Source organism: Salmo trutta, chromosome 18, assembly GCF_901001165.1.
Source record: "Salmo trutta chromosome 18, fSalTru1.1, whole genome shotgun sequence".
Lineage (NCBI taxonomy): Eukaryota > Metazoa > Chordata > Actinopteri > Salmoniformes > Salmonidae > Salmo > Salmo trutta.
The window spans coordinates 12,859,856-12,886,521 of NC_042974.1; the positions used below are offsets into that span (position 1 = coordinate 12,859,856).

The 26,666-nt window shown below is 41.8% G+C and overlaps 1 protein-coding gene across 4 annotated transcripts in view; it reads right to left on the reverse strand.

The window, feature by feature from the left end:
- Positions 1-1,609: 1,609 nt before the first annotated feature.
- Positions 1,610-26,666, reverse strand: part of LOC115152848 (phosphatase and actin regulator 2) — a 77,596-nt gene continuing 52,539 nt past the window's right edge. For 3 of the 4 annotated variants that reach the window (XM_029697725.1, XM_029697727.1, XM_029697726.1), the window contains exons 5-13: positions 25,357-25,590; positions 19,241-19,778; positions 17,142-17,326; positions 16,190-16,346; positions 14,528-14,583; positions 7,969-8,030; positions 6,232-6,369; positions 2,844-2,920; positions 1,610-2,683 (exon numbers count right to left, since the gene is read on the reverse strand). In XM_029697725.1, coding sequence (XP_029553585.1) covers positions 2,668-2,683; positions 2,844-2,920; positions 6,232-6,369; positions 7,969-8,030; positions 14,528-14,583; positions 16,190-16,346; positions 17,142-17,326; positions 19,241-19,778; positions 25,357-25,590 — 1,463 coding nt within the window. In that variant the 3' untranslated portion in view covers positions 1,610-2,667. The remainder of the gene's footprint in view (positions 2,684-2,843; positions 2,921-6,231; positions 6,370-7,968; positions 8,031-14,527; positions 14,584-16,189; positions 16,347-17,141; positions 17,327-19,240; positions 19,779-25,356; positions 25,591-26,666) is intronic. The other variant, XM_029697728.1, reaches the window with a different exon arrangement.

Here is a 26,666-nt window from a genome sequence, read left to right on the forward strand (position 1 = left end):
CTTTTAGTCTATGTAGCTAATACTGAAGGGTTATGGCATCTTCTTCCTGAGCATACACATTTGATGTTTCGCATAAATGGTATCTATGTATGTGATCAACAATGGAACAATAAATCAATTTAGAGGCATATAATGCACGTATAGACCTCCTACATGCATGATGGATATGGGAGTGGCAATACATGTACAGTACCAGTAAAAAGTTTGGACACACCTACTCATTCAAGGCTTTTTCTTTATTTTGACTATTTTCCACATTGCAGAATAATAATGAAGACATCAAAACTATGAAATATCACATCATGTTATAACCAAAAAAGTGTTAAACAAATCAAAATATGTTTTAGATTCTTCAAAGTAGCCACCCTTTGCCTTGATGACAGCTTTGCACTCTTGGCATTCTCTCAACCAGCTTCATGAAGTAGTCACCTGGAATGCATTTCAATTAACAGGTGTGTCTTGTTAAAAGTTAATTTGTGGAATTTCTTTCCTTCTTAATGCATTTGAGCCAATCAGTTGTGTTGTGACAAGGTAGGGGTGGTATACAGAAGATAGCCCTATTTGGTAAAAGACCAAGTCCATATTATGGCAAAAACAGCTCAAATAAGCAAAGAGAAACGACAGTCCATCATTACTTTAAGACACGAAGGTCAGTCAATAAGGAACATTTCAAAATTTCTTTAAGTGCAGTCGCAAAAACCATCAAGCGCTATGAAACTGGCTCTCATGAGGACCGCCACAGGAAAGGAAGACCCAGAGTTACCTCTGCTGCAGAGGATAAGTTCATTAGAGTTACCAGCCTCAGAAATTACAGTCCAAATAAATGTTTCAGAGTTCAAGTAACAGACACATCTCAACATCAACCGTTCAGAGGAGACTGCATGAATCAGGCCTTTATGGTCAAATTGCTGCAAAGAAACCAGTACTAAAGGACACCAATAAGAAGAAGAGACTTGCAGGGGCCAAGAAACATGAGCAATGGACATTAGACTGATGGAAATCTGTCCTTGGTCTGATGAGTCTAAATTTGAGATTTTTGGTTCCTTCAAGACTGTTGGAAAAGCATTCCTCATGAAGCTGGTTTAGAGAATGCCAAAAATGTGCAAAGCTGTCATCAAGGCAAAGGGTGGCTACTTTGAAGAATATAAAATCAAAAATATATTTAGATTTGTTTAACACTTTTTTGGTTACTACATGATTCCATATGTGTTATTTCATAGTTTTGATGTCTTCACTATTATTCTACTATGTAGAAAATAGTAAAAATAAAGAAAAACCCTTTAATGAGCAGGTGTCCAAACTTTTGACTGGTACTGCATATACATGAATATTATGTACTGACATAATTCAAAGATACAGTACTCACATATGAACAGCACATAGCGCCATCAATACGAAACTCATCCTGTACATCACATCAATGTAAAAATCTATCGGATAATTGGCAGTAAACTTGTGATCATGCATCTGATATACATTATGTACAAAAAAATCCATAGAGTGAGAAACACATTGGCATGAATACTATGGTTCTCCTCCTATATTCTACAGCTGCCGTTAGCAGTCTGAAATGAATGTAAATTGATTGGTGCACCTCATCACAGAAATATCAAAGAAATGCTTCACATTTTATGACCAGGAAAAAAGCTTAATGGATTCATCTGGGACCGTAAAATACTAACATTTATCATATACTTTCAAACTACACAGACCATCCATTATTAACAGCTCAGTATCCAATCTGAAGGGCAGACCAACTGAACTTGCTCTAAATTAGGAGAGAGAGAGTAGAAGAATAGCCCACATAGATCAGTAGGGTCCACTCTGCTCTGTCCCTGTAAAACATATACTCAATAATGGTAAGTGTTCCAGAAAACATGACAAATACAGTAACAATACATATTCCTTACTATCTAGGCAAAATTCATGTAGTCCCAGCCACTTTGAGATCAGCATCAACAATCACCCCTTAAATCAAGACCCAAACACCTTCATTTCCACCATCAAGACCACATGGCAGTAAAAGTAACCATTTCTTCTTAACACCTTGCCATGCACTTCCATGATTACGTTAAGTTAAGGACTATGTGTCTGATTTGGTTATATTTGTCATTGCACTGTTGAGGAAGCTTGCAAGTAAGCATTGCATTGCACGGTTTACGTTGTATCCTGTGCATATCACAAATAAACATTGATTTTATTACTGTTACCTTTGGCTGGACTTGCCTAACCTACAACATTGTCATAGTTGCAAAACCACTTCCCTTCCAGTCCATGGGGACTTGGTCAAGGCCTGTTAAGGTGCTTTAGGGAAGCCAAAAAGGTATGTGGGTAATTAAATCAGTGCTGTGTTACAAAGTGCAACAGTTTTGTCCTTCATGGATACTGGCCTCTCTCTCTCTCTGTCTGTCTATCTTTTCACACAGCACTAAAGCCCAGTCTGGTCTGGTCTGTGTAAGCAGGTGTGGCCCAATGTAATCAACCTCTATTGATCTGTAGAGCTGGAGACAGGTTGGCCCTGGGAGACGGTGTCCATGTGTCCGTGCCTAGGGGCATCCAGGCCCGAGGCCCCGGGGAAAAGCCAGATGGTGAAGCCCGCAGCGGGGAGACAGAGCCTTTAGGCAGTGCCGGCAGCCGACCAGCACCCCCACTGGAGAGAGAAATGCCTCAGGGCCGATGGAATCTGCCAAGGCACAGGGAAACAGACACTGTTGGATCAGAACTGCAGTCTGCACCTCATAGCACACTGTTACTCGGATTAAATCAATCAACAGTTTATTATCTTGTATGACTCATAATGAAGTGTAATGGCTGGGGATCAATAACGTTCAAGTTGTCATTACCTGGTAAATTGCTTGCTCTCTTCATGAACTTCCATCTCTTTGCTTTTGAACTCATTCAGTTCTTTACGGATAGCAGCCTGCGGGAATATAAACATTCAGTTCTTTATGGATAGCAGCCTGCGGGAATATAAACATTCAGTTCATTACGGATAGCAGCCTGAGGGAATATAAACATTCAGTTCTTTATGGATAGCAGCCTGAGGGAATATAAACATTCAGTTCTTTATGGATAGCAGCCTGAGGGAATATAAACATTCAGTTCTTTACGGATAGCAGCCTGAGGGAATATAAACATTCAGTTCTTTATGGATAGCAGCCTGAGGGAATATAAACATTCAGTTCTTTATGGATAGCAGCCTGCGGGAATATAAACATTCAGTTCATTACGGATAGCAGCCTGAGGGAATATAAACATTCAGTTCATTACGGATAGCAGCCTGAGGGAATATAAACATTCAGTTCTTTACGGATAGCAGCCTGAGGGAATATAAACATTCAGTTCTTTATGGATAGCAGCCTGAGGGAATATAAACATTCAGTTCTTTATGGATAGCAGCCTGAGGGAATATAAACATTCAATTCTTTATGGATAGCAGCCTGAGGGAATATAAACATTCAGTTCATTATGGATAGCAGCCTGAGGGAATATAAACATTCAGTTCATTATGGATAGCAGCCTGAGGGAATATAAACATTCAGTTCTTTATGGATAGCAGCCTGAGGGAATATAAACATTCAGTTCTTTATGGATAGCAGCCTGAGGGAATATAAACATTCAGTTCTTTATGGATAGCAGCCTGAGGGAATATAAACATTCAGTTCATTATGGATAGCAGCCTGAGGGAATATAAACATTCAGTTCATTATGGATAGCAGCCTGAGGGAATATAAACATTCAGTTCATTATTGATAGCAGCCTGAGGGAATATAAACATTCAGTTCTTTATGGATAGCAGCCTGAGGGAATATAAACATTCAGTTCATTATGGATAGCAGCCTGAGGGAATATAAACATTCAGTTCATTATTGATAGCAGCCTGAGGGAATATAAACATTCAGTTCTTTATGGATAGCAGCCTGAGGGAATATAAACATTCAGTTCATTATGGATAGCAGCCTGAGGGAATATAAACATTCAGTTCTTTACGGATAGCAGCCTGAGGGAATATAAACATTCAGTTCATTATGGATAGCAGCCTGAGGGAATATAAACATTCAGTTCTTTATGGATAGCAGCCTGAGGGAATATAAACATTCAGTTCTTTATGGATAGCAGCCTGAGGGAATATAAACATTCAGTTCTTTATGGATAGCAGCCTGAGGGAATATAAACATTCAGTTCATTATGGATAGCAGCCTGAGGGAATATAAACATTCAGTTCATTATGGATAGCAGCCTGAGGGAATATAAACATTCAGTTCATTATGGATAGCAGCCTGAGGGAATATAAACATTCAGTTCATTATGGATAGCAGCCTGAGGGAATATAAACATTCAGTTCTTTATGGATAGCAGCCTGAGGGAATATAAACATTCAGTTCATTATGGATAGCAGCCTGAGGGAATATAAACATTCAGTTCTTTATGGATAGCAGCCTGAGGGAATATAAACATTCAGTTCTTTATGGATAGCAGCCTGAGGGAATATAAACATTCAGTTCTTTATGGATAGCATCCTGAGGGAATATAAACATTCAGTTCATTATGGATAGCAGCCTGAGGGAATATAAACATTCAGTTCTTTATGGATAGCAGCCTGAGGGAATATAAACATTCAGTTCTTTATGGATAGCAGCCTGAGGGAATATAAACATTCAGTTCATTATGGATAGCAGCCTGAGGGAATATAAACATTCAGTTCATTATGGATAGCAGCCTGAGGGAATATAAACATTCAGTTCATTATGGATAGCAGCCTGAGGGAATATAAACATTCAGTTCATTATGGATAGCAGCCTGAGGGAATATAAACATTCAGTTCTTTATGGATAGCAGCCTGAGGGAATATAAACATTCAGTTCTTTATGGATAGCAGCCTGAGGGAATATAAACATTCAGTTCATTATGGATAGCAGCCTGAGGGAATATAAACATTCAGTTCTTTATGGATAGCAGCCTGAGGGAATATAAACATTCAGTTCATTATGGATAGCAGCCTGAGGGAATATAAACATTCAGTTCATTATGGATAGCAGCCTGAGGGAATATAAACATTCAGTTCTTTATGGATAGCAGCCTGAGGGAATATAAACATTCAGTTCTTTATGGATAGCAGCCTGAGGGAATATAAACATTCAGTTCTTTATGGATAGCAGCCTGAGGGAATATAAACATTCAGTTCATTATTGATAGCAGCCTGAGGGAATATAAACATTCCGTTCTTTATGGATAGCAGCCTGAGGGAATATAAACATTCAGTTCATTATGGATAGCAGCCTGAGGGAATATAAACATTCAGTTCATTATGGATAGCAGCCTGAGGGAATATAAACATTCAGTTCTTTATGGATAACAGCCTGAGGGAATATAAACATTCAGTTCTTTACGGATAGCAGCCTGAGGGAATATAAACATTCAGTTCATTATGGATAGCAGCCTGAGGGAATATAAACATTCAGTTCATTATGGATAGCAGCCTGAGGGAATATAAACATTCAGTTCATTATGGATAGCAGCCTGAGGGAATATAAACATTCAGTTCTTTATGGATAGCAGCCTGAGGGAATATAAACATTCAGTTCATTATGGATAGCAGCCTGAGGGAATATAAACATTCAGTTCTTTATGGATAGCAGCCTGAGGGAATATAAACATTCAGTTCATTATGGATAGCAGCCTGAGGGAATATAAACATTCAGTTCATTATTGATAGCAGCCTGAGGGAATATAAACATTCAGTTCTTTATGGATAGCAGCCTGAGGGAATATAAACATTCAGTTCTTTATGGATAGCAGCCTGAGGGAATATAAACATTCAGTTCATTATGGATAGCAGCCTGAGGGAATATAAACATTCAGTTCATTATGGATAGCAGCCTGAGGGAATATAAACATTCGGTTCATTATGGATAGCAGCCTGAGGGATTCATAGATTAATTGTCAAATTTATAGATTCATTGTCAAACTATCAGACCATCAATAGCTTCAGACAGGCAACATATTTAATATAACTGAAGATTAAATGGTAGATAACTCATTATCTGTGAATAATGTATTTACAGCATTGTTTAGGTAGCTGGAATACATGAGGAAGAAAATGCTAACAAAACATTTTTTAATTATGCCTTTTTATAACCTCTCTTATTCCAAGTATTTAATGGCATTATGAATGTCATGTGTTTTAGTCGCTTTAGCAATAACATTATACGGTAGGAGTCTGGGACCCACTTTGTCAGCTGGCGTGAGCCTGGTCCAGGGTTTGTCTGCACGGCGGTCATAGTCCTTAGCATCTGTGCACTCCACATACTCATTGAAGCGCAGAATCCGCCGAGCCACCAGCTCTGCTACTGTCGGCCTCACACTCAGCTATGCAAACACAAACGAAATAAACAGAGTGGACAAAACATTAGGAACAACTGCTCTTTCCATGACATAGACTGACCAGGTGAATCCAGGTGAAAGTTATGATCCCTTATTGATGTCACTTGTTAAATCCATTTCAATCAGCGTAGATGAAGGGGAGGAGACAGGTTAAAGAAGGATGTTTAAGATTTGACACAATTGAGACATGGATTGTGTATGTGTGCCATTAAGAGGGTGAAAGACCAAGACAAAAGATTGAAGTGCCTTTGAACGGGGTATGGTAGTAGGTGCCAGGTGCATCAGTATGTGTCAAGAACGGCAACGTTGCTTGGTGTGTATCAAGAATGGTCCACCACCCAAAGGACATACAGCCAACTTGACACAACTGTGGGAAGCATTGGAGTCAACATGGGCCACCATCCCTGTGGAACGCTTTCGACACCTTGTAGAATCCATGCCCTGACGAATTGAGGCTGTTTTGAGGGGGTGTTCCTAATGTTTGGCATATTCAGTGTAAGTAGCCAGTGATTGACAACTGTAAAGTGTGACTTGTAGACAAGACAGCTGGGGCATGGGAGATGGATAGAGAGTTGTTGGAAGAGTTTAAGTCCTTCCACAATGCCATACAGGAGCATTGTGTTGAAACTACACTCCAGTTCTCATTATATCTAAGGTCAAGCAGTGTTGGCCTAACCCTGGAACCACAGGGGCGAGAAATCTGAGGAATTTCAAGCAGCCCGATACTACACTGAGGCATGCTTCTCACACAGAGCTGGAATGCCCTACAGTATGCACTGTGGCAACTGAGTCATACAGTTGCTGCAATTTGGCTTGTCAAAAAACTCTAAAATTATGAGTTTGTTATTTTCTATTATACTTTTTTAAAACAATGGAATAAACACAATCATCTTCCTCCACCTTCAATGTGGGTTCTGAATGTGACATTGTGTGTACCCCCCCACGTTGTGTGCACCCCCCCACATTGTGTGCACCCCTCTCACATTGTGTGCACCCCCTCACATTGTGTGCACCCCCTCACATTGTGTGCACCCCCTCACATTGTGTGCACCCCCTCACGTTGTGTGCACCCCCTCACATTGTGTGCACCCCCCCACATTGTGTGTACCCCCTCACATTGTGTGCACCCCCTCACGTTGTGTGTACCCCCCCACATTGTGTGCACCCCCCCACATTGTGTGTACCCCCCCACCACATTGTGTGCACCCCCCCACATTGTGTGCACCCCCCCACATTGTGTGCACCCCCCCACATTGTGTGCACCCCCCCACATTGTGTGCACCCCCCCACATTGTGTGCACCCCCTCACATTGTATAACCCTAAATGAGTTTGACATTTGTTTGGTAATTCATAAATCGTTTGGTAATTCAGTCAATGAGATTAACATTGTATTGCTAATTCAGAAACGAAGACATTATTTGGTAATTCAGTGAATATGAGTCTGAAATGTGTTTGGTTCCAGTTAATTCAGTTCCGGCTATGTCCACCAGATGGATCTGTGTACCACAAATATCATCAGACATAAAATCAATGAGATGCAGACATTCAGCAGGCTTACCTAAACATAGTATAAATGACAGTACCTTTCGGGAGAGTCTCCTTTTAATCTCTTGTATGGCTTCATGTTGATCAGCTTCATTTGTCTCTGTAGTGAAATGAAAAAGAAGTTGTAAGTAGGCTGGGGTGGTACTTTACGACCCAATATAGCGATTATTAATTAAGCAATGTGGTCATCTACAAATGGATGGAAAAGATAGATCTGGAAATGCTACGGTGCTTATCTTTCCAATTGATGTTGGAGTGAGCCGTATGGCTACATCTACAAAACAGATGTCCTGGAATATGGAATTATCTCAACAGAAGTCTGCTTTTGAGGTCTGAAAACATCTGACAAACTTTGATTTTAGAGTTGTATTTTGTTAACCATACATAGTCAACCCTTTAAACCCGAGCCCAGCATAGACCATTGTTCTATTCTTCAACAGGTCGTTGTTGAGTGTCTAACAGATGTGCACCCTGAGAGGCTATGCGACCTTTGCCGTTAGCAGTTCCGCTGGAGGGCTACTCATCTGCTTTCAATAAGGCAACAGCCAGTTAACTGTTCTCTCTCTCTCTTAGTATTATGATTCCACTACAAAGATCTCATAAATAATGCAGTAACACCCAAGCAAGATGACAACAACAAAATGGCCCCCTTTCACTGCTTCCTGTTTAATAGACAGGAAGTCTCCATGTGAACATTGACCGTATTACAGGAACATGTTTGTGCCTGTTCGTCAAATGGTACTAGGATTTTTCTGTGAAGTGTTCCGATGCACTTCAGATAAAGTTTGATTTGATTAGAACAACGTTAGCTTCTAGCAGATATAGAGCATGATCAGGTAAACATACAGATGTAGGATCTTTATTTGAGACAGTTTGCTACATTAGGAAAATAATCCTACAGCAACAGAAAATTTGATTCATCATGTGGATTACACTTAATGGACATTATTCTAGGGGTTGATACATTTTTCGTAAGGGAAAATCTATCAGAAATGTCAAAGTGGAAATTACAAACTTCAGAAGCCTTTTAAAACCTAATATGCACTAAGTTCTACTGCAACTGGATGGTCAAGTTAAGATTGTAGATCTGTAAAGAACACATTCCTATTGACTTTTATCCTGCCATTCTCTGACCAACAATGTTTTAACACTGTCTGGCACAATAAGAGCTCAAGATGTTGTCCTCTTAAATTGTTTTATTTTGACTGGTCATGTTCAATCTGCTGTAATGTGTTTCCCCACATTGATTTACTAACCAATAAACTGGGCAAGCAGATGGGCCATCAGTCAATAACTGGCCCTCCCTCCATATCAATGGACCACAGGAGGTACGTGGCACCTTAATTGGGGAGAACTGGCTCGCGGTAATGGCTGGAGCGGTTTCAGTGGAATGGTATCAAATACATCAAACACATGGTTTAATGCCATTCCATTTGCTCCGTTCCAGCCATTATTATGAGCCGTCCACCACTCAGCAGCCTCTACGGCAATGCACCGATAGACTTTGATACACAACTGTCCAAGCCAGAAGAACAACTTCACCTTTGTCTTGGATTCCAGCCGGGCTAATTTATTCACATACAATGTCTTCTAACGAAAACCTGTAAGGATAATTCATTCACATACACCCTCTCCTTATGAAAACCTGTAAGGCTAATTCCTACACTACCGGTCAAAAGTTTTAGAAAGCCTACTCATTCAAGGGTTTTTCTTTATTTTTTACTATTTTCTACAATGTAGAATAATAGTGAAGACATCAAAACTATGAAATAACACGTAGTAACCAAAATGATGTAGTAACCAAAAAAGTGTTAAACAAATCAAAGCATATTTTATATTTGAGATTCTTCAAATAGCCACACTTTGCCTTGATGACAGCTTTGCACACTCTTGGCATTCTCTCAACCAGCTTCATGAGTTCATTGGTTCATTGGTTCTCCCCAGACCTGACTGCCCTTAACCAACACAAAAATATCCTGTGGCGTTCTGCATTAGCGATATGCAACTTTTTAGGGAAGTTAGAAACCAATACACACAGGCAGTTAGAAACGCCAAGGCTAGCTTTTTCAAACAGAAATTTGCTTCGTGCTACTCCAACTCTAAAAGGTTCTGGGACACTTTAAAATCCATGGAGAATAAGAACACCTCCTCCCAACTGCCCACTGCACTGAGGATAGGAAACTCTGTCACCACCGATAAGCCCACTATAATTGAGAATTTCAATAAGTATTTTTCTACGGCTGGCCATGCTTTCCACCTAACTACCCCTACTGCATTCAACAGCACTGCACCACCCACAGCTACTCGCCCAAGCCTCCCCCATTTCTCCTTCTCCCAAATCCATTCAGCTGATGTTCTGAAAGAGCTGCAAAATCTGGACCCCTACAAATCAGCTGGGCTTGACAATCTGGACCCTTACTTTCTAAAATTATCTGCCGAAATTATTGCAACCCCTATTACTAGCCTGTTCAACCTCTCTTTCGTGTCGTCTGAGATTCCCATAGATTGGAAAGCAGCTGCTGTCATCCCCCTCTTCAAAGGAGGTGACACTCTTGACCCAAATTGCTACAGACCTATATCCATCCTTACCCTGCCTTTCTAAGGTCTTCGAAAGCCAAGTCAACAAACAGATTACCGACTATTTCGAATCCCACCGCACCCTCTCCGCTATGCAATCTGGTTTCAGAGCTGGTCATGGGTGCACCTCAGCCACGCTCAAGGTCCTAAACGACATCGTAACCGCCATCGATAAGAAACAATACTGTGCTGCCGTATTCATTGACCTGGCCAAAGCTTTTGACTCTGTTAATCACCACATCCTCATCGGCAGACTTAGTAGCCTTGGTTTCTCAAACGATTGCGTCGCCTGGTTCACCAACTACTTCTCTGACAGAGTTCAGTGTGTCAAATCGGAGGGCCTACTGTCTGGACCTCTGGCAGTCTCTATGGGGGTACCACAGGGTTCAATTCTTGGGCCAACTCTTTTCTCTGTATACATAAATGATGTCGCTCTTGCTGCTGGTGAATCTCTGATCCACCTCTACGCAGACGACACCATTCTGTATACTTCTGGCCCTTCTTTGGACACTGTGTTAACAACCCTCCAGACGAGCTTCAATGCCATTCAACTCTCCTTCCGTGGTCTCCAACTGCTCCTAAACACAAGTAAAACTAAATGCATGCTCTTCAACCGATTGCTGCCTGCACCTGCCCGCCCATCCAGCATTACTTCTCTGGACGGTTCTAACTTAGAATTTGTGGACAACTACAAATATTATTTTTTTCTACCATATTATTGACTGTATGTTGTTTACTCCATGTGTAACTCTGTGTTGTTGTATGTTGTCGAACTGCTTTGCTTTATCTTGGCCAGGTCACAATTGTAAATGAGAACTTGTTCTCAACTTGCCTACCTGGTTAAATAAAGGTGAAATAAATAAATAAAATAAATAAATAAAATGAGGAGTGCTTTTCCAACAGAGTTCCCACATATGCTTTTCCTTCACTCTGTGGTCCGACTCATCCCAAACCATCTCAATTTGGTTGAGGTCGGCGATTGTGGAGGACAGGTCATCTGATGCAGCACTCCATCACTCCCCTTCTCTGTAAAATAGCCCTTACACAGCCTGGATGTATTTTGGGTCAATGTCCCGTTGAAAAACAAATGATAGTCCCACTAAGCCCAAACCAGCTGGGATGGCGTATTGCTGCAGAATGCTGTGGTAGCCATGCTGGTTAAGTGTGCCTTGAATTCTAAATAAATCACAGACAGTGTCACCAGAAATGCACCCCCACACCATAACACCTCCTCCTCCAAGCTTTACGGTGGGAAATACACATGCGGAGATTATCTGTTCACCCACACCTCGTCTCACAAAGACACGAAGGTTGGAACCAAAAATCTCCAATTTGGACTCCAGACCAAAGGACAAATTTCCACCGGTCTAATGTCCATTGCTTGTATTTCTTGGCCCAAGCAAGTCCCTTCTTGTTATTGGTGTCCTTTAGTAGTGGTTTCTTTGCAGCAATTCGACCATGAATGCCTGATTCACGCAGTCTCCTCTGAACAGTTGATGTTGAGATGTGTCTGTTACTTGAACTCTGTGAAGCATTTATTTTGGCTACAATTTCTGAGGCTGGTAACTCTAATGAACATATCCTCTGCAGCAGAGGTAACTCTGGGTCTTCCTTTCCAGTGGCGGTCCTCATGAGAGCCAGTTTCATCATAGCGCTTGATGGTTTTTGCAACTGCACTTGAAGAAACTTTCAAAGTTCTTGAAATATTCCATATTGACTGACCTTCATGTCTTAAAGTAATGATGGAATGTCGTTTCTCTTTGCTTATTTGAGCTGTTCTTGCCATAATATGGACTTGGTCTTTTACCAAATAGGGCTATCTTCTGTATACCACCGCTACCTTTTCACAACACATCTGATTGGCTCAAACGCATTAAGAAGGAAAGAAATTCCACAAATTAACTTTTAACAAGACACACCTGTTAATTGAAATGCATTCCAGGTGACTACCTCATGAAGCTGGTTGTGAGAACGCCAAATGTGTGCAAAGCTGTCATCAAGGCAAAGGGTGGCTATTTGAAGAATCTCAAATATAAAATATATTTTGATTTGTTTAACACTTTTTTGGTTACTATATGATTCCATATGTGTTATTTCATAGTTTGATGTCTTCACTATTATTCTACAATGTAGAAAATAGTAAAAATAAAGAAAAACCCTTGAATGAGTAGGTGTTCTAAAACTTTTGACCGGTAGTGTACACCGTCTCCTTATGAAAACCTGTAAGGCTAACTCATACACCATCTCCTTATGAAAACCTGTAAGGCTAACTCATACACCGTCTCCTTATGAAAACCTGTAAGGCTAATTCATACACCGTCTCCTTATGAAAACCTGTAAGGCTAATTCCTACACCGTCTCCTTATGAAAACCTGTAAGGCTAACTCATACACTGTCTCCTTATGAAAACCTGTAAGGCTAACTCATACACCGTCTCCTTATGAAAACCTGTAAGGCTAACTCATACACCGTCTCCTTATGAAAACCTGTAAGGCTAATTCATACACCGTCTCCTTATGAAAACCTGTAAGGCTAATTCATACACCGTCTCCTTATGAAAACCTGTAAGGCTAACTCATACACCGTCTCCTTATGAAAACCTGTAAGGCTAACTCATACACCGTCTCCTTATGAAAACCTGTAAGGCTAACTCATACACCGTCTCCTTATGAAAACCTGTAAGGCTAATTCATACACCGTCTCCTTATGAAAACCTGTAAGGCTAACTCATACACCGTCTCCTTATGAAAACCTGTAAGGCTAATTCATACACCGTCTCCTTATGAAAACCTGTAAGGCTAATTCATACACCGTCTCCTTGTGAAAACCTGTAAGGCTAATTCATACACCGTCTCCTTATGAAAACCTGTAAGGCTAATTCATACACCGTCTCCTTGTGAAAACCTGTAAGGCTAATTCATACACCGTCTCCTTATGAAAACCTGTAAGGCTAATTCATACACCGTCTCCTTGTGAAACCCTGTAAGGCTAATTCATACACCGTCTCCTTGTGAAAACCTGTAAGGCTAATTCATACACCGTCTCCTTGTGAAAACCTGTAAGGCTAATTCATACACCGTCTCCTTATGAAAACCTGTAAGGCTAATTCATACACCGTCTCCTTGTGAGAACCTGAGATGCTAATTCATTCACATACACCGTCTCCTTATGAAAACCTAACTATATACTCTAGGTCCTGTTAGCAGACGCTTTTATCCAAAGCGACTGACAGTCATGCGCACATGCATTTTTCCCGGGACTACCTCAATCCAGCCATTATTATGAGCCGTCTTCCACTCAGCTGCCTCCACTGCAGTGCACCATTAGACCTTGATGCACAAGCCAGAATAACAACTTATTATGAGCCGGCCATAATAATGGCTAGATTGAGGTAGTCCTGGGAATTGAACCAACTATCCTGGCATTGCAAACTAGAGGACCACTAGTCTAGCATCAACCTTTGACTGAATGGGATAATGTCATCAGCCTATTAAGGTCATGTGGAACTGAACTGATCTATAATGACCAAAGACAAACAGACCTTGGGGGAATGTCTTGTTGTGCTGCTGTAGCCTGACTGGGGCCAGTGTGGTCCTGTCTATCTGTAGCCTGACTGGGGCCAGTGTGGTCCTGTCTGTCTGTGGTCTGACTGGGGCCAGTGTGGTCCTGTCTGTCTGTGGTCTGACTGGGGCCAGTGTGGTCCTGTCTATCTGTAGCCTGACTGGGGCCAGTGTGGTCCTGTCTGTGTGTGGTCTGACTGGGGCCAGTGTGGTCCTGTCTATCTGTAGCCTGACTGGGGCCAGTGTGGTCCTGTCTGTCTGTGGTCTGACTGGGGCCAGTGTGGTCCTGTCTGTCTGTGGTCTGACTGGGGCCAGTGTGGTCCTGTCTGTCTGTGGTCTGACTGGGGCCAGTGTGGTCCTGTCTGTCTGTGGTCTGACTGGGGCTAGTGTGGTGCAGTCTGTGGTGCTGTCTGTCTGTGGTGCTGTCTGTCTGTGGTGCTGTCCGTCTGTGATCACTCACGTTTCAGAATGTTCCTCTGCTCCAGTTCCTCAGTACTGGGCCTCTGACTAAGTCGTCTGTGAGGCACAGAGAGGGAGAAGGAAGTGAGACAACACCACTGTGATTTGTTCCCCAAAAGCTTTATAGCACTAGGATCATTTTAAGTCCCTTGGATGAAAGATGATTTTAGTGCTACCAAATTTTCAGGAATATCACACCAGAACAGTTATTTCAGATTAGATACAATCTTGATGACAAACAAATACTGTTATGAGAAAGTAGGTTTAAGAGACTTGGCTCCATCACATCTCATCATTCTATCCACAACTTTAATAGCCCAGGGTAATGTTATCAACCCCCCGCTGATGAGTGGAATCTTCGGGTTATGGTGGATCCCAAAGCTAGAGATACCTACTGCTGCTTCACACAGTGGTGTGTCAGTGTTTCCTCTGGAAACATGTGTAGCAGTGGGGGGAAAAGGTCGCGGAGGGGGGTTGAAAGGGGTGGGTCCCTCCTATATATATTTTTATGTAGAAGGACTGAGAAGCTCAGTTCTGGTGACTTTTTAAAATGATTCATTAAAATAATTATGCTGACACCATCTAAAGTAGAATTTCCACCTCCAAAAATTAGCCCAATAACACATTAGTAAAATGATTTTAACATATTGGGCCATGTACAGTATATAGCCAATGCATGGTCCATATTATCAGGTATGCTATTAGCAATAAACATTATCACCTTTTGCCCAACTGATGCTGCCAAGCGCAAATAAATAGGCTGAAGCATGGGTTTGCCTATCTGCATTTACCCTATTGGGCTAATCATTAGCCAGATCTCAAATGTGATCTTTTAACTAGTTATTATCATATTGATTCATTTTATGTCCCAAAATACTTGCATAAACACTGAATATAATGTAGGCCTACCTGTTAGGGTAACTTAGGGTAACTTGCCACCTGGGGTAAAAAGCCCCCTGGCTGTATTTCTCACAGAAACCACTTCATGTCACAATTTTTCCACCAACACTTTCCCTGTTTCCACTACTCTTGCTCAACAAAAAATATTATCTCATCACAATTTTTTATGTCATTCCAAATAAATTATTTTGAGGTAGAGGCCTACAACTAACCAGTGTTACATTTAGCCCCACTCTCCCCTATGCACACTGCAAATTGCGGAGTGGTAATGTGTAACCATGCGTCTGTTAAAAACCCCAGGTTTAAAATGGCGTATTTCGCACATATTTATGAGTTGAGAAATAAATAAAGTAGGAATGGAAAGCTGGGATTCCCAAACAAAAGCCATTAAAACGGTTGTTTTCATGATTGCAAGAATTGTTGTGCATTGACTACTTGTCAGAATGCATGTTTCCCTCCCTGTGGCACTTATAACATGAATGCGCCACGAGATGAATATTTATTTATCCGACTAGGTAAATAGATTTATATAGCCGACTAGGTAAATAGATAAAATATTCTACTATGGGGTTGTTCGATTTTTCTATGAATTGTTCGTTTTGTTTTCACAAGATTTTTTTTTTCATGTTCCATTGTTGCGTGGCGGCAATGATTTCCTGTTGAGCAGCACCACAGGAAAATGAGTGCAGCGGAAACACCGGTGTGTGTGTGTCTGTGTGTGTATATGTGTATGTGTGCATGACTCCAGGGGTGTACTCTGTACCTCACTAGCTTGGAGTGAATCTGCTGGCGGAGTTCCTGCCTCTCGGTCTCAGAGGTACGAGGCAGGATGTTCTTCTCCTCCAGCTCTCTCTTGCTGGGCCGGTTGCCAAGTCTGATGGCCAGGGTGTCCCTGCGGTGGATCTTATTGGCTAGAGAGCCTACAAAACCAATAATAATCATGTAAATCCAGCTAGCCCCCCCAGTTTTATACTGTAGGAATGTGTTCTGTGCAGTAAATATAATAGTACATATAAAACCTCACAGAAAGAAACACAAGGAGTGACATTGTTTTCAACTGTGTTTTAGTTGTTTCTAGTCCATGTGTCTAGTCCATGTGTCTAGTCCACGTGTCTAGTCCACGTGTCTAGTCCACGTGTCTAGTCCACGTGTCTAGTCCACGCGTCTAGTCCACGCGTCTAGTCCAGTCCATGCGTCTAGTCCATGCGTCTAGTCCATGCGTCTAGTCCATGCGTCTAGTCCATGCGTCTAGTCCATGCGTCTAGTCCATGCGTCTAGTTTAAGCAAGCCTAAATATCTAATAGAGGGATAATTCATTTAAAATATGTTTATTTTGTTTTTTTACCAAGCTAAATTATCTCACATCATTGGCAGATCATTTTTTGTTGTTAATTAAAATAAGCAAAATTAAGATATTTTTCAAGATTTTTTACCTTAAGGCAATTAAAATATCTTGGTTAATAAAATAAAATAAAATAAGCAAAAAGATCTGCTGTATGATAATTTAGCTTGGTAAGAAAAGAACAACACTTATTTTAAGTTAATTATTCCTCAATATAAGATATTTAGGCTTGCTTAGATTTCACGTTTTGCAGTGAGTGCACTAGTGGCTATGGATTAATTTGTTGCAAAGGCTGGACAGCATACAAGACTGACTGACTAAAGGCTAGAATACAATTAGCTGTAAGCTTCTATATCTGCGACGGATTCCTTACTTGTGGTATACTCGTCCTCCTCATCCTCGTCCTCTTCTTCGTCTCGGTAGAGGATGGGCCCATCTGAGTCGGAGTCGCTGACTGTGGACTGGTAGTCAGACTCCGTAGTGCTGTCTGGGATGACTGTAACCTCTGGGCTCTCCAGGTTAACACTGTGGAGCTTCTCACCAATCCCATTGGTAGGCCTGGAATCATATCATCAAAACTCTGATAAAGCGTTCTTACTTGATTGATTCTTGTCTATTGATTGATTTATCATGTCCATTGTTGTCCTTGTTGCATAATGGAAAATGGCGATTAAAAAATTCAGATGAAGGGTGTATTGACCAAAACGCTGGTGAAAACAGGCCTTTTCTATCCCAAAAGGTTTTTCCTCATGAACCTGGCATCATGCAAGATAAACTATCCTCTTTCCAATGGTTGAAGGCATACATCACAGACAGGGTTCCCAAACGTTTCACTCAAGCCCCTCTTCCAGCACTGGAGAACATCCCATGCATGACCAAGTGCAATACCCCTGGGAAATGATCCAGCTTCTCTGGGAGAATAAGTGTATATCAGTAAATGATACAGTACAATATTCCACACAGAATAGCTTTTTACACTGCTGTGCTGTCTTCTGAATCTGCAGTACTGTTTGACTCCCAATGCTGCTAACCATCTCAAGCTGGAAAACACAGACAATGAGGGAACAACGTTGTTATTGGGTAGGTTGCCACACCGTGCTCCATCCCGTGATCCTGTTGGAACTGTCTGATCCATTTACACCTGCAGTAAGACTTACATCATCCCTTCAATGGAGTTTTGTAAAGCATACTGTATGATTATGGTAATCGTGATTGCGGTAAAGAGCTTTCCCACCAATACCACCTGATTTCATTCCAAAGTTTCGTAAGAGTAATCATGATGGAAGACACCTTTTTATTTTCTTCAGTTACTACCAGCCTGGGTCAAATATATAACTTAACTACTTTCAAATACTTGAAATGCGCTTGATTTAATTGGCCTGGTTTGATGGAACCAATGGAATGGTCCCAAAAGTGCAGAATTCAAGCGACATCAAGTGTACCTCAAATATCTCAAATACTTTGAAGTATTTCTGCGTTTGACCCAGGTCTGCTTCACTTTATGAACTCAGACCTGCTATATGGATGCAAAGTGCACAACTCAAAAGCCTTGTAGCAGGAGACAGCAAGAACTTTCCCTTCCATTCCTGCATGTACAATATGACGGAGTGTGTTTCCCGCATACAGATGTAAGATCTTAATTTGAGCCAGTTTGCTACAGAAGGAAAAAAATCTTGCAGCAACAGGACATTTACATTTTAGCAGACGCTCTTATCCAGAGCGACTTACAGTAGTGAATGCATACATTTCATTTCATGATTTTTAATTTTTTTGTATATATTTTTTTGTACTGGCCCCCCGTGGGAATCGAACCCACAACCCTGGCGTTGCACACACCATGCTCTACCAACTGAGCCACAGGGAAGCAGGAAATGTGAAATATTATGTGGATTATAATTAATGGACATTTTTGTAGGGGTTGATAGATTTTTCGTAAGGGATAATCAGGTCTAACATTTGGAAATTACAAACTTCAGAATACTTTTTAAACCTCAAGCACACTATAAGTTTAATATGTCCTGCATTGCAGGAAAGTTCTCAAGTAACAGGGTGATCAAATTAAGATCCTACATCTGTAGCAGGGTGCTCATGATAAACAAGGCCATGCTCCACAGATGCGCCACAAAACTCTCAACCTTTTCTGATGAATGTCGTTCTCTGAGATGAACGAACATTGCCATGCCTCAATATAGATTTTCAGCAAGCATCTGTTCAGCTGCTCCAGTAGGTGTTCAGAGTACAGTAGCTAGCAGAAAACCACAGTACAGCCTGGGAACATACTTCAAATATAATGAAACTTCAACTATATGGTTCTGTCTGCAAGAATGTTCATACAATATAAATGTAATTCAAATTCTGTTTTTCATACCCTTATGAAGTGGCTTTGTGGCATTGCTGAACAATAACATTTTCTGTGCTGTTTTTTCTCTGTCTGAAACCCCATAATAAGGCTTTTCTGCACTAGATACATACCTCCGATTTTTCTCTAAGTCATGGTCTTCATCCTCCGACTGTTTCTCATGGTCACCTCCTCTACCTTTCCCAGTCCCCAGGGCTTCATCCGTGGAGCTCTCGCTTTGAGACTCAGTGAAGGAAGTGTCCTCAGTGGTGCTGTTGACAAGGGGGGCTTTCTCTCCAGGGTCCTGAGGACCAGCACCTGAGGCATTATCTTTATCCACCCCAGGTAGAGAGGAGTCATCCTGAGCAGCAGGCCTGCCCTCTGGGCCAGAAGAGGGATCCTCCATACCCCCCTGGTTTTCATCCCCAGGACCCGTGAGCTGTCTCTCGCCTGGTAGGCTGTCTGTGTCTGGGGAGGCCTTGGGGGCTCCAGAGAAGCGGGAAGGGTCAGTTGCTAGTTGGAGCTCGCGCTTGTTGGTCTTCTCTGTCCCGGTTGGATTGGCAGGCCTGTCCTTGGAGATCTTTGTGGTACACGGTGTGGACGATGAGGAGGATGAGGACTGGGCCGTGGTCTTGGATGTGCCTCCAGTTTTCTTAGGATGAGAGGATTTGGCTAAGAGGAGAGGAAACTGCATTAGGTTTATTTTAAACAACAGCAAAAACTGGCTGATGTCCTGTTGTATTTTATGCGTTTTTGTTTCTGCTGTCATTTTAAATGACGAGCCCAGGGACTTCAGACGAACATGAGCCTTTTGTTTAAATCTGGAACATTAACAGTCAATGATATAACAAATGTATATATATACGTTCTATAGAATGTTGTGGTCATGTGATAGAAATAGAAGAGTAAAATAATAATAATAATAATAATAATAATTTGGGTGTATTATAAACATGCATTTTTTGCATATCCCAACTCTCCCTGAGACACCCTCGGAGAGTGGGGTCACAGCCAGGGTCAGGGTAAGATTATTAGTGGCTGTGAAAGAGATCGTATTGTGTATAGTGGTCATATTGTGGATAGAGATCATATTGTGGACAGAGGTCGTATTGTGGACAGAGGTCGTATTGTGGACAGAGGTCGTATTGTGGATAGAGGTCGTATTGTGGACAGAGGTCATATTGTGGATAGAGATCATATTGTGGACAGAGGTCGTATTGTGGACAGAGGTCGTATTGTGGACAGAGGTCGTATTGTGGACAGAGGTCGTATTGTGGACAGAGGTCATATTGTGGACAGAGGTCGTATTGTGGATAGAGGTCGTATTGTGGACAGAGGTCGTATTGTGGACAGAGGTCGTATTGTGGACAGAGGTCGTATTGTGGATAGAGGTCGTATTGTGGATAGAGGTCGTATTGTGGACAGAGGTCGTATTGTGGACAGAGGTCGTATTGTGGACAGAGGTCGTATTGTGGATAGAGGTCGTATTGTGGATAGAGGTCGTATTGTGGACAGAGGTCGTATTGTGGACAGAGGTCGTATTGTGGATAGAGGTCGTATTGTGGATAGAGGTCGTATTGTGGACAGAGGTCATATTGTGGACAGAGGTCGTATTGTGGACAGAGGTCATATTGTGGACAGAGGTCATATTGTGGACAGAGGTCGTATTGTGGACAGAGGTCATATTGTGGACAGAGGTCATATTGTGGACAGAGGTCGTATTGTGGACAGAGGTCATATTGTGGACAGAGGTCGTATTGTGGACAGAGGTCATATTGTGGATAGAGGTCGTATTGTGGACAGAGGTCGTATTGTGGACAGAGGTCGTATTGTGGACAGAGGTCGTATTGTGGACAGAGGTCATATTGTGGACAGAGGTCATATTGTGGACAGAGGTCATATTGTGGACAGAGGTCGTATTGTGGACAGAGGTCATATTGTGGATAGGGGTCGTATTGTAGACAGAGGTCGTATTGTGGATAGAGGCGTATTGTGGATAGAGGTATTTGTATTTGCAATTATTATGGATCCCCATTAGCTGCTGCTAAGGCTGCAGCTACTCTTCCTGGGGTCCAGCAAAATTAAGGCACTTACACAATTTTAAAAACATTACAAAACATTCACAACAGATTTCACAACACATTAAGTGTGTGCCCTCAGGCCCCTACTCTACTACCACATACAGTTGAAGTTGGAAGTTTACACTTAGGTTGGAGTCATTAAAACTCGTTTTTCAACCACTCCACATATTTATTGTTAACAAACTATAGTTTTGGCAAGTCGGTTAAGACATCTACTTTGTGCATGACACAAGTAATTTTTCCAACAATTGTTTACAGACAGATTATTTCACTTATAAATCACTGTATCACAATTCCAGTAGGTCAGAAGTTTACATACATTAAGTTGACTGTGCCTTTAAACAGCTTGGAAAATTCCAGAAAATAATGTCATGGCTTTAGAAGCTTCTGGTAGGCTAATTGACATCATTTGAGTCAATTGGAGGTGTACCTGTTGATGTATTTCAAGGCCTACCTTCAAACTCAGTGCCTCTTCTCTTGACATCATGGGAAAATCAAAAGAAATCAGCCAAGACCTCAGAAAAAAAATTGTAGACCTCCACATGTCTAGTTCATCTTTGGGAGCAATTTCCAAACGCCTGAAGGTACCACGTTCATCTGTACAACAATAGTACGCAAGTATAAACACCATGGGATCACGTAGCCGTCATACCGCTCAGGAAGGAGACTCATTCTGTCTCCTAGAGATGAATGTACTTTGGTGCGAAAAGTGCAAATCATTCCTAGAACAACAGCAAAGGAACTTGTGAAGATGCTGGAGGAAACAGGTACAAAGTATCTATATCCACAGTAAAACGCTCAGCAAGGAAGAAGCCACTGCTACAAAACCACCATAAAAAAGACAGACTATGGTTTGCAACTGCACATGGGGACAAAGATTGTACTTTTTGGAGAAATGTCCTCTGGTCTGATGAAACAAAAATAGAACTGTTTGGCCATAATGACCATCATTATGTCTGGAGGAAAAAGGGGAGGCTTGCAAGCCGAAGAACACCATCCCAACCATGAAGCACGGGGGTGGCAGCATCATGTTGTGGGGGTGCTTTGCTGCAGGAGGGACTGGTGCACTTCACAAGATAGATGGCATCATGAGAAAATAAAATTTACGTGGATATATTGAAGCAGCATCTCAAGACATCAGTCAGGAAGTTAAAGCTTGGTTGCAAATGGGTCTTCCAAATGGACAATGACCCCAAGCGTACTTCCAAAGTTGTGGCAAAATGGCTTAAGGACAACAAAGTCAAGGTATTGGAGTGGCCATCCAAATCCATGACCTCAATTCCATAGAACATTTGTGGGCAGAACTGGAAAAGCGTGTGCGAGCAAGGAGGCCTACAAACCTGACTCCGTTACACCAGCTCTGTCAGGAGGAATGGGCCAAAATTCACCCAACTTATTGTGGGAAGCTTGAGGAAGGCTACCTGAAACATTTGACCCAAGTGAAACAATTTAAAGGCAATGCTACCAAATACTAATTGACTGTATGTAAACTTCTGACCCACTAGGAATGTGATGACAGATATAAAAGCTGAAATAAATCATTCTCTCCACAAGTTTTCTGACATTTCACATTCTTAAAACAAAGTGGTGATCCTAACTGACCTAAGACAGGGAATTTGTACTAGGATTAAATGTCAGGAATTGTGAAAAACTGAGTTTAAATGTACAGTTGAAGTCGGAAGTTTACATACACCTTAGCCAAAGACATTTAAACTCAGTTTTTCACAATTCCTGACATTTAATCCTAGTACAAATGTCCTACCTTGATTATATTGGAGAGGCTTCCATTAGACAAGTAACTCTTTATCCACAATATAGCAGGGTGTGTAAAGCCATAACACATATGTTTTTCCAGCAGCAGACTATGATCGTTAATGTCAAAAGCCACACTGAAGTCTAACAAAACAGCCCCCACAATCTTTTTATCATACATTTCTCTCAGCCAATCATCAGTCATTTGTGTAAGTGCTGTGGTTGTTGAATGTCCTTCCCTATAAGTGTGCTGAAAGTCTGTTGTCAATTTGTTTACTGTAAAATAGCATTGCATCTGGTCAAACACCATTTTTTCAAAAAGTTTACTAAGGTTTGGTAATAGGCCGATTGGTCTGCTATTTGAGCCAGTTAAAGGGGCTTAATTGTTCTTAGGTGGGGGAATAACTTTTGCTTCCCTCCAGGCCTGAGGGCACACACTTTCTAGTAGGCTTCAATTGAAGATATGGCAAATGGGAGTGGCAATATCGTCCACTATTATCCTCAGTAATTTTCTATCCCAGTTGTCAAACCACCAGTGGGTTGTCATTTTTGATAGACAACAATAATTTGTTCACCTCTTCCACACTCACTTTACAGAATTAAATATTACTTGTCTTTCATAATTTGGTTAGATATACTTGAATGTGTAGTGTCAGCGTTTGTTGCTGGCATTGTTAATCTGAATGCGCAATCTGATTTAGTGAATGATGGAAGTGGAATTTGCCTTTTTACCTCAAATTTAATTTAAGGTGCTCCAAATGTCATATTGTGGATAGAGGTCGTATTGTGGATAGAGGCCATATTGGGGATAGAGGTCGTATTGCAGATAGAGGCCATATTGGGGATAGAGGTCGTATTGCAGATAGAGGCCGTATTGCGGATAGAGGTCGAATTGTGGATAGAGGTTGTATTGTGGATAGAGGCCGTATTGTGGATACAGGCCGTATTGTGGATAGAGGTTGTATTGTGGATACAGGCCGTATTGTGGATAGAGGTTGTATTGTGGATAGAGGCCGTATTGTGGATAGAGGTTGTATTGTGGATAGAGGTTGTATTGTGGATACAGGCCATATTGTGGATAGAGGTTGTATTGTGGATACAGGCCGTATTGTGAATAGAGGTTGTATTGTGGATAGAGGCCGTATTGTGGATAGAGGTTGTATTGTGGATACAGGCCGTATTGTGGATAGAGGTTGTATTGTGGATACAGGCCGTATTGTGAATAGAGGTTGTATTGTGGATAGAGGTTGTATTGTGGATAGAGGTTGTATTGTGGATAGAGGTTGTATTGTGGATACAGGCCGTATTGTGGATAGAGGTTGTATTGTGGATACAGGCCGTAATTGTGGATAGAGGTTGTATTGTGGATACAGGCCGTATTGTGGATAGAGGTTGTATTGTGGATACAGGCCGTATTATGGATATAGGTTGTATTGTGGATAGAGGTTGTATTGTGGATACAGGCCGTATTGTGGATAGAGGTTGTATTGTGGATACAGGCCGTATTGTGGATAGAGGTTGTATTGTGGATAAGCCATTTGGTAGATTTACAGAACCAAATTAACTACTGTCACTCAACAAGAGAACAATGCGAACTCAAAGATTACTATAGCCAGAGGATAACAATGGACATAAAACAGAAATATGGAGAGCCCAAAATATGGCATTTCTTTAAAGAAACTCATAAAATACAAAGTTTGGCAGGCATGCCCATCACATGCAATACTATTGGCCCTGAGTAGCATAGTTTATTCTAATGGGGTCAAATGAGACATGTGCACAGAAGACAGACAGACAGACAGACAGACAGACAGACAGACAGACAGACAGACAGACAGACAGACAGACAGACAGACAGACAGACAGACAGACAGACAGACAGACACAAACACAACATAGTCACGCAGGACCTGGGGAACCAAACGATCCATGAACCAGATCCTCATGGAACAAAGACAAAAAGAAACCACATGAGCAAGGGTTCTCAGAGGCAGGCAGCAGGCAGACAGCAGGCAGACAGCAGGCAGGCGACAGGCAGCAGGCAGGCAGCAGGCAGACAGCAGGCAGACAGGCAGCAGGCAGACAGCAGGCAGGCAGCAGGCAGACAGGCAGCAGGCAGGCAGCAGGCAGGCAGCAGGCAGACAGCAGGCAGACAGCTGTGCTCTGCTGTGTAAAAGTCTTTGCAGGCAACTCTCTGTACACACTCTTCTCACTTCCCTTTTTACTACAAGAAAAAAAAAAACCTTTCAACTACTGTAAATCCTCAGCCTATTCTTGTATGGACACTACCATTCATTCCTGAGGGGGGACAAGGATGGATGGACTGATGGACGGAGGGAGGCCTTACACATGCGAAGATGAGTTTTGCATGCAAACAGGCTTCTCTCACCCAACCAACCAGCACCACTGATACTCACCGCTCCCACGGTAATTGTTTCGAGGGTTTTGTTTGTGGGACAGAGCAGAAGCTTGCTTGCCTGTGCTTTTGGTCAGCTTTTTACTGCCCGAGGTCCCGTCCCTGCACCCTGCTGTAAACCCACCAGCTGATTTGGGAGGAGCAGTGCTAGGGCTTTTTAGGGGGGGCTCCCACGTTCTGGCCTGGTTCGTTCTGGCCTGGTTCCCATTTGGAGTAGCTTTGTTTCCATTTGTCACTACGGGGATAGAGGAGGGGGAGCAGAGCAACCTCTCCTGTCATTTACCAACACCCAGATGGAGGGAGTCAGACAGATACATTTGTCTCACTAATAATCGTAAAAGTGGAGAACATAAAGTCGGTGCATTATGTGCATATCGGAGGAATGAAGAAAGGTCTAACAAACCCTTAAGATGTGACCTGACCTCCAACCTAACGTGTGTTTACAGTGCCTTGCCAAAGTATTCACCCTCTTGGCATTTTTCCTATTTTGTTGCATTACAATCTGTAATTTAAATGGATTTGTATTTGGATTTCATGTTATGGACATACACAAAATAGTCCAAATTGGTGAAGTGAAATGAAAATTCAAATAAATAAAAAACTGAAAAGTGGTGTGTGCATATGCATTCACCCCCTTTGCTATGAAGCCCCTAAATAAGATCTGGTGCAACCAATTACCATCAGAAGTCACATAATTAGTTAAATAAAGTCCACCTGTGTGCAATCTAAGTGTCACATGATCTGTCACATGATCTCAGTAGATATACACCTGTTCTGAAAGGCCCCAGAGTCTGCAAAACCACTAAGCAAGCGGCACCACCAAGCAAGCGGCACCATGAAGACCAAGGAGCTCTGCAAACAGGTCAGGGACAAAGTTGTGGAAAAGTACAGATCAGGGTTGGGTTATAAAAGAATATCCGAAACTTTGAACATCCAACAGAGCACCATTAAATCCATTATTAAGAAATTGAAAGAATATGGCACCACAACAAACCTGCAAAGAGAGGGCCACCCATCCAAACTCACGGACCAGGCAAGAAGGGCATTAATCAGAGAGGCAACAAAGAGACCAAAGATAACCCTAAAGGAGCTGCAAAGCTCCACAGCCGAGATTAGAGTATCTGTCCATAGGACCACTTTAAGCCGTACACTCCACAGAGTTGGGCTTTACGGAAGAGTGGCCAGAAAAAAAGCCATTGCTTATGAAAAAAATAAGCAAACACGTTTGGTGTTTGCCAAAAGGCATGTGGGAGACAAGAGGAATACCTATGTAAGAATTCTGTTCATCGACTACAGCTCAGCATTTAACAC